The sequence below is a fragment of the Oryzias melastigma genome, linkage group LG18 (genome assembly GCF_002922805.2).
Source record: "Oryzias melastigma strain HK-1 linkage group LG18, ASM292280v2, whole genome shotgun sequence".
NCBI classification, from domain to species: domain Eukaryota; kingdom Metazoa; phylum Chordata; class Actinopteri; order Beloniformes; family Adrianichthyidae; genus Oryzias; species Oryzias melastigma.
The window spans coordinates 6,407,953-6,419,899 of NC_050529.1; the positions used below are offsets into that span (position 1 = coordinate 6,407,953).

The 11,947-nt window shown below is 41.6% G+C and overlaps 1 protein-coding gene across 1 annotated transcript in view; it reads right to left on the reverse strand.

Moving 5' to 3' along the window:
* Positions 1 to 11,541, reverse strand: part of chrnb1l (cholinergic receptor, nicotinic, beta 1 (muscle) like) — a gene marked incomplete in the record, with an annotated part of 12,730 nt that extends 1,189 nt beyond the window's left edge. The window contains 9 exon segments of the mRNA XM_024288246.2: positions 5,251 to 5,432; positions 5,505 to 5,728; positions 5,975 to 6,160; positions 6,326 to 6,473; positions 6,569 to 6,677; positions 8,124 to 8,233; positions 8,833 to 8,877; positions 8,961 to 9,094; positions 10,753 to 11,541. Coding sequence (XP_024144014.1) covers positions 5,251 to 5,432; positions 5,505 to 5,728; positions 5,975 to 6,160; positions 6,326 to 6,473; positions 6,569 to 6,677; positions 8,124 to 8,233; positions 8,833 to 8,877; positions 8,961 to 9,094; positions 10,753 to 10,846 — 1,232 coding nt within the window.
* Between the last annotated feature and the right edge of the window lie 406 nt (positions 11,542 to 11,947).

The window sequence follows — 11,947 nt, forward strand, 5'->3', positions numbered from 1 at the left end:
GCTGAGCGGCCACAGGGGGCACTGCAGTCAAACATTTCTAAAACCATAAAAAAAGAAACAAAAAGACCAAATCAAGTTTTTTTTCGTACACCAATTCTAGTCGCCAAAACAGACGTTCTTCGTGGCACAAAGAACGCCGCCTACTTTCATTGAGGAGGCATCTGATTGGTCAGAATAAAAAAATAAATACAAAAAAAAAAATGTCAGATCAACTTAAGAATAGCAATTCTAACAAATAGAAATCTTTACAGATGTCTGGGTGATTTTGGCATTTTGGAACCCACAGGTACTTCCTGTTTGTAGATAAAACATGCAGAAAAAAGGCGAACAATCAATGTTTTGTCTAAAAAAACATCAGAATGAAGGCGGTTTAAACCTGTCAGGCGTAAGTTAAAGTGTTTGATGACCTCTCAGTTTGATTTTTTAGTGTTTCATTGGTCCTTCCTCTCCCTAACAGTGCTCTGTCTTAATTTAAATCTAATTTAGTACATTTTTAGGTCGTCTTGATGCTGATCTATTCATTTGGTAAAGGAAGCCTTCTTTTTGTAGATAAACTGATAACATGTCAGTGGAGCAGGATAGTGAAACACACCTGCGGTAAAAATAGACGGTGGAATATCACATGGCTCAGGCGTGCCGAGTCAATTCTCTGACTTTGTGTCGGGGATTAGCGGGAAACGCCGGACGCTGCGTCACAGGCGGAGATTCATGCCATGCATGTCGTGAGTCCCGACCGCAGATGCGCTCGCCTCTGCTGAGACATAACGCCGTGTCAGACGCGCACGCCGCCTTTATGTGACACTTTTGACCGGCTCATTCTTCCACTCGCACAGCTGCTCCGTAAAACCAAACATGTGAGCGACGCGGCCTCGCCGCCTGACCTGGACTCATAGAGTAGTGCTTCAAACTCATCAATAAAAATCAGTTTTTACAACAAACCAGGAGCAAAAATGAACAAATTCACTGTTTGGAAAAATGTTACCATTGAAATAAAGTAACATTAAATGAATTTGGGCTGAATTTGACCTTTAATTTTCTTACAAAGTTTGTTTTTTCAGCCTGAAATCAGTGAGATCAAAATTTAAAATCAATATTAGCTCTTTTCTAAACTAAAAAAATAATGATTTTCCTGTTTTTTCACAAGAACTAAAAGACTTCAATCATTTTGCTTCAAAAGGAGAATTTTAGCACATAAATGAAAATAAAATTGATCAAAAACTGGTAGTTGGACTCTTGCGGGGCTTAAAATATGATATTCTTGTTGAAAATGTATGTATATTAATATCATTTCAAGACCCATTACTATGAAAATGGCGTTTTTAACATGTTCTTGTGGCATTTGATTAAGAACATTTAGCTTAAAACTGTACTTCTAAGTATTATTTTAATTCAAACCATTGTTACTAAGGAGAGGACAAAAAAACGTTTAAAAAACCTCCACTTGTAGACAAATAGATCCATGTAGGAATTTGTTTTCCTGATCAGAACTGGAATCTGCATCAAAACTGTACATCTGGATAGTTCTGATGTTGCTCGCCATTTTTGTTGCCCCGCTAATGCTAGCTTGGCGTTGTGAAGGGCTGTAAGCTAGTGGGAGAGCACGTAAACAGGTGGTTGATGGGAAATAGGCTTACTCTGCAGCCACAACTAAGAGGCTAATTTCTGAAAAAACGTTTTATTTATTTTTAATTTTGGCTAAAAACAGCATATTTACAATTCAAAGACCAGTGGGGACGAATTTACTACAGATCAAAATATGATCGAGGTGGGACTTTAAAGATATTAAACAAATACACATAATTGGAGACGTTAAAATTATGCGATTCCTAAATATGAGGGTTTATAGCTAATTTTAATTTTTTCATAAAAAGGCAGGAAATCACAATATTTGTTAAGTCGTATTAATCAAATTCTACTAGTTCAATTGGCAGATTTTTTCTGTTATTACATGAAAAAAAACTTTTTGGGTGCACCGTTGGTAAGTGGTTAGCACTCTCGCCGACGTCTCCTTTGATAGATGATGAAATGTGAATGTATCTGCTGTAAATCAAAGTGTGGTTCACATCCATGTTTCGTAATTTCTTGAATATCGATAAAGTTTTGCAGACGTGTTTAATGGAAACGCCGCTGTAGATTCATTGGTATCTCTGAATTGTGTCTGTAGATGGAAAAGATTGGCGACCCATTCAGGGTGTACCCCAAATAGTAGCTGGGATAGGCTCCAGCAACCATATGACCCCCAAACAGGATTCAGAGGGTTCTGACACTAAATAGATGGCGGATTTTGTTTTTTAATTGGGTCTTCCAGAGGTGTAACTATAGACACCAGCTCAGAGGATCACTTGAATGTTTAAACGATGATGCTTGAACCCATACTCTCACCTCCCCTCCCTATAGCTCGCATGTTTCTACACATACGTCGCGTGTGCATAAAAGTGCGCCTGTCTCTGTTGGCGGTGTTCGGTTTCCTCCTATGAGCTGCGTTAACAATGTGCAGAAACAGAAGGGTCCAAACAGAGACAGAGGGCAGGCGGGGGGGGCGGGGGGCCGCGGGTGAACTGGCTCCTGGTGCGGTTCGAGGGGATTAGCGTGAAGCAAAGGAATGCGATGGTACATAGACGGCGTGCCGCGGCTTAGAGTCATTACTCACCAATTCACAGACCCGTGTGACAAAAAAAGAACCAGCACAAAGTCAGAAACCTTAAACTGAGAAGGAGTTACTCTGATTAGAATTCATTTTCACTCTTAATACTCCGAATGTAGACCTTTTGATTGATGTTTCTTTGTCTGGATCCAACAGGTATTACAGCTTAATAAAGTCACTCAATCATTTTTTTAAATTGTCGTGTTTCCATTACGTACATTAATTATCTAGTCAATGGAAATGATTGGTTTGGTTTGTAAATGACAAAACTGAAGGTCTTATCTTAGGAGGTCTAAGCTACAGATACCGACAGTGTTCACTCTAGACAAGCTGGGAGGGGCTTTATCTACTGTTTACTAGCCCATGTCCGCCACCTACAGGTGGAAGAGGTTTGGTGCAAAACGTTGATGTGGTGCCAATCTAGTAAATCTTTCTCCATGCTTTTTTTTTTAGTTCTTCTCAGATATATGTAATAATTGGTGTCTTATTATTCCAGCCGAGCAAAAAACGCAATTATTAATGTTCCATACGTCAGTACTAAATCCAATTTCCTGGTTGGTCAAAGTACATGTGATTTCTATGTACAGTTTTGTTGTTAAAAATTTCCATAGCTACACATGAACGTTATAGAACGCTGAAGCTCAAAATGCACATTTTCACTCGTAAGTGGCGACTTGAACATGAGTACTCAGAGGCGACATGAAGCCTAAAACATTGGCAATTTCACAAATGTTAAAGAAATCCCCCCAAAAAATTCAAAACCTGAAGCCTCAAGGAATCGAACAGCTTAAACTTAAATAAAAGGAGTAAAATCAGGGGCGGGGCTATGGGGGGAGGGGCGGCACCCGCCCTAGTTTAACTCTAATTTCAGCCAATATTAGTCTCATTATTGAGAAATAATAAAAAATAAAATTTAATTAAAGCTTCTTTAAGAATGGTAAAAGTAGCAATTAATGAAAAAAAATAATTTAAACTTTAAATTCAAATAATATGTTCTGATTTACCACTTTTTCAAAGTTTGGCCCCTCCCCCACTTCCATATTAAAAATGTTCCTAGCTACGCCACTGAGTAAACCGAACTAAATCAGAAACAAACTATACAAAAATATAAATTCATAAAATCATGTGAACTTCATAAAAATGAGGCTAAGTTAACTAAACTCTAAACTATTGGCATCTTTTAATTTATTTCACCTGCTTGATGGTAAAAAGTGGTAAACATTGCAGATGAAATAATTTTCAATGGCTTTAACACGTAATATTGTCAATAAAGAGTGTAGATTACTGAAAATCCATTGAACCCAATGGATGAGAGTCACTGAACAGCTACGGTCCCATTTTTACTCCTGGTGTTAAACTTGAACTCTGAACCTGACCACCTGCCCAGATCACTCAACAACAGCCTTCACTTCCACTTTTGTTCTTCCATCCATTCTTTACCCTTCCTTCTCCTTCTGTTGGATTATCCCCCTAATGCCCAACCTAAACAGAGGCTTAGAGGCTGGCGACTGTAGACGGAGAAGCGGGGCTTAGCTGCGGCTGAATCTGATGCCTCTGGAGCCAGACGAGAGATGCCGAGAAGCCAGGTTCTCTGGGCCGCCGCGATGTTTGTGATGCCAGAGCTGAGTGTCAAGGCTCACGTCTATAATAAGATTAGCCGGAGTGAAGCTGGGCGGACCGCAGTGCCGTCGAGAAGGAAATAAAAACAGGAAAAATATGGCGAACTAAATCGGAAGTGTGGACAGAAACTCCAACCATCTGAATGACGTCGAAGAGTCATATTTCAATGGTGACGGGGATTTTTTTATGCAATTCTTTGAAACTTATGAACATTAGATTGAAAAAAATGCTATTTTGTCATGACAACCACACAAGGCAATAGAAAAAAGTCACTTTTGGAGTCCAACTTTGGAAGAAGATACATTAAAAACAAAACGTATGTTATAAAAACAAACCAAAAACACATATAATATATTTAATATTTACAACCTGATCATCTATCAAGAAAATGATCCCTAATATATAGTACAAACATCCTCTGACCAAAAAGAAATTGTACCAATAATTGTATATTTATTACACTGATGCATTTACATGTCAATGAGTAACCATTATCTTCAAAATGTGGATTTGGCAACATTTAACACTGGTTGCTATGGAAACTGGAAACTTAGTTTGAGATAGAGACACAAAAATTTCTGCACATGCCCCTGAGCTTCATCTGAGAATATAATCAAATGGTTGCTATGGACTGTTTTGATTCAAAATGCCATTTCCGGGTCATTCTTGTATTCTCAGAAGAAAAACCGTCGTCGTGGCGATGATTGGTGAAATACATATCTATTTCAGCGTGTGTGAAATTAAAGATGCAATGTAGACTGTCAGGAATAAGGAAATAAATCATCTTAGGCACATTTGAGCACTCTCCTTCAACCCTTGACACTCAGTCTTCACACTGTTTCTGAAATTTTTTTTTCGTGTTTATATATTTTTGAAGCACCAGTTCAAGTGTCGTTTTAGCACCATTTCAAAAGTACTACTAATGTTGGGTCATTTGGACATATTAGTAGGGTTTCCTACTAATATGTCAGAGAACATAGTCCTACCTGCCTCTCCAGGGCAACACAAGATCTGGGTTGATCTTGCGAAAGAAGTACTCTCCTCCCGGATGTCTCCCTACAAAACCTCGGGTTGTGGAGCTGTCCTCAGAAGACTCCTCCTCCAGCAGGGGATCCTCTATTTTCGGTCTCATCATACCAATGTATTTCGGCAAGATGTGTATAAACACCTAGAGAAAGTAAATCTGATGACGCTGAGTCCTTACTGGTGCTTGAAGAAGACTAGTGTCGACGCTCAGTACCTTTCTGACCCAGTTAGGCATGATGTGCGTGCTGGACGTCCGGTGGTGGAGGTTGAGGACGACCACGCTCAGGATGACAGAGAAGGTGACGAGGATCATAGTGAACATGACGTAGTTGACGATGATGGGGGTGCTGAGGGACGTCTCTGGCACCTTGTCGGCCAGCAGCAACATGAAGACAGTGAGAGCGATGAGGACGGAAATGGAAAGGGTCATCTTCTCTCCTGAAGACGGGACGATCAAGACATAGGGCACAACAAATGAGTCTCCAGATGTTCTTCGTTGTACTTAAAAATTTTAGGTTTCCAGCCTTCTCCTATGAATATTTTAAAGGGATTAGATTGAGTCATGCCCCAAATACTCAACACTATAGATGTTTGACCTCATTAAAGCCTTTTAGTACTCGAGAAATACATTTTCTTTGTACCCTTCTTCTTGCCATTGATGTCAAACATGTTCAGTGTGCTGACCTGCTCCAGGAGGCAGATAGAAGACAAATATAGCCAGCACGCTGGTGAGGATGCAGGGCACGATGATGTTGATGATGTAGAACAGAGGTTTCCTCTCGATGATGAGATAGAAGGTGATGTCCTCATACAGGTCATCCTTGACATTCTTTCTTGTGGGTTTGTGACAGATGGCCCATTCTCCATTCTCTGTCCACGTCAAAGAAAGAACAAAAACAATCAAAGTAGCGAGTGGCAATACCTGCCCTCCCTCAAGGGTGCTGTACTAAAGTAGAATTGCGAAAACAATTTGGTCCTTGTATTCCAAGACTTTGAATTAAAATAGTCCTATTGGAGTCCAAGGTAAGTACTGACCAGTGAAAGCATTTTCATCTATGACGATATCATGTATTTCTTTTTTGTCATCATCGAGAAAATACTGTAGGTCGACCTCCGAAGCATCGTAGGTGTATGACCGGAAAACCATGCTGCAGTTCTGCCAGTCAAATGGAAAGTAAGCCACCTGTGGGTTTTTGGACGAAAGAAAAAAAGTAAAATACTTTCAAAAAACAAAGCTTCAGGTTAGATGAATATGAAAGTTATAAGTTGGAAGAGTACATCAATAGAGCAGGAACTGCGGTAGATGGCTGGCGGTAACCAGTTGATTTTCCCATTGCTGTACACCAGGACGTTGACATACAAAGCCACGTCAAACTGGCCGTCATTACTGCGAAGGAGGACACAAGTGTGAAGCTCAGGTCACAGGCTGGCCATGTCTATCCCACGTTCACACATACAGACCAACACATCCTCATCTCCAAGTCGTCACATATTAACGTTTGGCTAAGGCCCCTTCTTGACGTCCACAAGTCATAGTTTTTTGACATGCTGGCTGTCCACAACCCTTGGATACTGGTCCTCGGGACACGTCCAATACCAGTACCCTAACCTTAACCCGGTACTCGTTTGCGTCCAGTACTGCTTCAGGTTCGCGCCTGATACCACGTCTGGTAGTGACTCGGGTCTGGAACAGCACTTGGTCTGGTGTCAGGTTAGGGTGCCGATGCCGGGTTTGGGTACCGGTGGGCTCTGCGTTTCTGTACAGGACTGGTTCTGGTTTGCGGCCTGGAGGTTGGCCACCCGTGATTTAATGGGAACAGTCAGTACGTCAAAAAACAACGTACTGGCTGTTAATACAATCAAGATTCTGCAACCCTTAGGACGGGGTACCGGCTGCGGCACCGGAAGCAGAACCGGATGTAGTACCAGACGTGGACTGGTCCTTGGGACACATCCAGTACCAGTACTCTAACCTTAACACGGTATAAGTTTGTGTCCAGTACTGCTTCAGGTTCATACCTGGTACCTCCTCTGGTAGCGAGGTACAGCTGGTCAGGTTAGGGTACCAGGCTTGGGTACTCATCGCGGTACTGGACCAGTTCTGGTTTGCGACCCAGAGGTTGGGGACCCGTTATTTGATGGGAACAGCCAGCACGTCAAAAAACGACGAGTTGGGAGTGAGAATATGTTGTACCGACACATTGACTGAAGTTTCATGAATGACAGAGAAACGTCTCTTCTTGAGTTTCTGCCAAAGTACAACACCATATAACTATAGTAATATTTAAAATAAACATACAAACTAATAAAACTGTTGGTTAGACTTTGGAGGTCAATCCCTGACTAAATCACACTTGTAAACGGAGTGTTCAGGTATTGGTAGATCCATACATTGCATCCTAGAAATGTAACAGCTGTTCATGTGACAACCAGGAATTTGAGCGCGGTACAGGACAACCACACATGACGTCAAACCCCCTACACATCCATCGTCGCATTCTCTGATAGGCTGATATTTAACTCTTCTACTGGCACTCGTTCAAAGCCAGTCTGTGTGGTCTCACAAGTGTTCAGAGGGGTCACTGTCAGAACTCCTTTCATCCTCTCTATTCATGAATTCTACAAGTGGCCTACTTTTTGGTTTTAGCAGTGCTAACAGATGCTTTTTAGCATCAGTTACAGACAAAGATGAGACAAACCGAGGTGTTTATACTGTATATTGTTTCATATTTCTAATTTTAAATCATCTTTCATGATAACTAAGCAGGTCTTATTAGGGTGTAACGTTAGTCAGGATATTGTTTTTCTGCTCTCTTAAGACGTTGCAACTCACTTGTTGATGAGGTAGATGTCGGGACGCCAAACCTTTTTGGCTGGAACTCTCAAAACCTTAATGTTGTCATATTCCTCTGGTTTCCATGACAACCTGTAGTCTGACCATTCCTGGGTTATATGGGGAAATGAGGAAAGCGTGTCAGATGTTTGAGAGGGGAAACGTGCATCCACAAACTCACAAATAAGCAACACAACAAAAAGACGGCGACATCTAAAGCCTCGTTGAAGACCCACACCAATGAAATTTGTGTTTTTCTGGTGATGCAGGCCATTTATAAAAATAAAATAGGCTTAAAATTGCATTTCTGAGGATTGTTTGAATCCTGAATCGATAGTAGATGAAAAAAATGCAGATTGTAGTTGTGACATCACAAATACACTTCCTGCTCCGTGTACGTCTTTGTTTTCCTCGTCTGAACTGGTATCTGGCTCAAAACTGTGCCGCTGGATAACTCGGATATTACATTTACGTTAGCAGGACAGCATGTAAACAGAGAGGTGAAGGGGGCGGGGTTTCGCTGTGCTAACTGCCCCGCCCACGACTCAGAGGTGTATTTCTACTGCCACTCTGTCCTAAAAAACGAGACAGGTTTTTTGATTTTGACTAAAAATGGGATAATCATAATAAAAAAACACTATTAAAACCTAAAGATGATCAAAGTGGGACTTTAAAGTAGAAAAGAAAGATTAATTTTTCACGTTCTCACCATGTTCATGTAGACGTTTGTTGTCATCTCACCATTCTTTTCGTTCTGTGGCCACACAAACATAGCATGTTAAAGTTTCTCTAAATGTGTCTGTGTCCACCAAAAAACTCCAATGTGAATACATTTACCAAGCTGACAAGTTGGGAAAGGGTCATCCCCACCCGCACCATCACCTTCTCCTCCCAGTAGCGAGCTGGACGGACTTTCAAGTTGTAGTTCTGGAATAATTTCTGATGGAGTTTTTTTTCTGTCTCAGAGGCTCCTGGACGAATCGACAAAGAAAAAGAGCAAGAAATGAAAGCAACAGGACGGCGGTTTGGCCTCGACAAAATGGGGGTCATATCATATTTCATGTATAGCTCAAATGCAAACAACACATTTCACATCGTCAGAAGGGATGTAACCTATTGGACTTTGACTTTCCCCCTCGTCTCAAATATGGAACAAACCACTTTGGTTCCAAAATTACCTAAATGTAGCATCTACCTAAAAGTAAAATCATATATATATTTTTTTTCATATCAGGAAATAAATTCCGCCATTAAGGGGGCTAAATACAGAGTAAAAACTGGAATGAACTTGGACTTTTTTTGGCCAAATTGGAGAATTTTGGAGGCTGATGAACCAGACGTCCTTTGGTTTGGGATTCCTCCCATGAGCATGAAGGGTGTCAAAGAGAAGTTGTTTAGTCATGGTCATGTCTAATCATAAAACTCTATTCATATACAATTAAACTTTTGATAAATGTTAGAATTGTACAACTACAGAAGGGGTTTATACAAACATACACCTTGTGTGTCCAAAGATTATTAACCTCCAGTTTTACCGGGTTGATGCTACATTCACACTGGGCTTTTTCAAGGATTTTTTTTCTTCACTGATGTCTGTAGCTACATTAAATCCTGTCCCCCTATGTCATGGGAGGGATCACACATCAAAGCAAGGGTAGGGTCATCTGGACCCCATAAGATAGCACAAGGGATATAACAGGTTCAGGCTTCCTCATTCAAGATTCTCGCGTACATTGGTCACTATAAAAGTTCTTACGTCCATTTGCGGGCTATAGTGAAGTATGGATGGCGTCCTTTTAAAGTCACAGAAGTTCCAACCGTTTGGAAATTGACCATGACAGAGCAAGGAAGACAGACAAAGTTCTACGTCACCAAGTCTTTCATGTACCAGAATAGAGCTGTGAAAGAAAAAGCGTGGCGCAAGATTTAGGAGATTTGCACCACTTTGACTTGCGTTCAGCGCGTTCTTGAATGCGCCTCACGCGCCCTATATATACATCGCTCAAAAGTAACATCCATCCACAAGTATCCTTCATCTGTTTACTCTTCTCAAACCGTCCAATTCTTCCTCTTTTTTCCTTTCAACTTGTCCAGTTTGACATGTACGGGACACTATTTGAATGTAAGAAACCCCAAATGTTGGAGGTCAAGGGCAGACCGGACAACCAGAGGAAGCGGGGCGAGCGGGGCGGGCAGGTGCTGTCCGCCGGAGCACAAAGGTGACTGAGCTGATGTAATTGATATGCAGCGAGGGAGCAGGGATCAAAGGGATTTCTGAGCTAGCAGCTCTATCAATCACAAAAATAGATCCTGATTAACAAACAATGACTTGTTGATGTAGTCCGTAAGGCGTTCCACGAAAGGTATTAGCTCTAGATACTCTTGTATTGACTTAAAAAACAACATGAAACAGATGTTATTTTAATAGATTGTTACAGCCTTTGTATCTAAATATTGATCAAACTACAAAATTACTGTTATTTGAATTAAAAAAATCTAAGTAGACTATTTCGTAGAACCATTGAAAGCTTATTTGATTGACCACATATGGCGTCAATGACAAAAGCTCTATGCAACAACTGTCTATACCCACTGGAAATAGCAAGGATTTCTGACCCCACGACCTTACCAGTCAAAGCCAGACAAAAGGAGCTGCACACAAAGACGATGATACTCGTCCTCAGACTGGACTTCATCTTCGTTTGGCCCACCATGTCAATCATGACATCTTCTTCTCTTCACCCCAAAAGCCTCAGTCCACCACTTCCTGTCTTTGAGTTTAATCCAGACGGTCGAATGCTTCCCAAAGTGAAGTGTTTGCCGCTTGCTTCTCCAGCAGCGCCCTCTGTCCATCCAGCACGCCCTCTGCCCGCCCCCTTACCTCTTTGGGGGGAAAAATCACTGCCTGATTGGGTGGTGTGCTCTTGTTGCTGGCACCTGTTGGGGAGTCAATCGGAGGAAGATGATGGGGTAGATGGGAGGAAGGCAACAACAACTGGGCCTGTGTCACAACAGGGGAGACATTTATTTTGGGTAGAGGGGGCGGCAACTCGGTTGACATGAGATCAGTGGTGGTTTGGAGGTGAAAAAGATTAAACTTTTCTTTTCAGAAACAAACTTTTAATTTCAAAATAATTATTTTACATTGATTTTTTCAGTGTGGTACTTTGTGGCATCACATTAGCTGACTACCCATAAGATCTTGGAACCCGTCTCTAAAATGTCACGAAGACACGTCTGTGTAGATCTTCGATTTATGGCTGCCAACAGCAGACTGAAGCCCTGATCTTCCCCACGGAGAACTTGACCCAGAACTCCCTCATCCAGGTCTACAGCTTTTATCCCTCTGCTCTCTGCTAACAAATGTTAAACGTGGTTTATTTACCGCTTAGCAAAAGATCTAACAAGCTAAACACTTCCCTCTGTAATCCATGATGGCCATTATATTCTAATCCAGAGGTGGTCACTTATTGGCGATTGGTTAAGGACCCCTCCGTGTCACTTTTTGACATTTTGGGTGTCCTCAACTCATTACTTCTGACGCGGTACTGGGAGTGGACTGGTCCTCAGAATGGGGCAGATACCAGTATTCTAACCCTGACCCGTTTCGACTAACCCTGACCTGGTTTGCAAACCAGTGCCAGATCTGGTAGCGGATGTGTGCTGTACCAGGTGCACGGTTCCAGACCACGTTTGGTACTGCACACATCCTGTCCCGGTGCGGTATGCCGAACCGGTACTGGTTTGCAGCCCGGTTATGATGGCAGAAGGAATAACTCTCAATAACCAGATAAATATTTAAAGTTCTGCTCCAACTATATTTT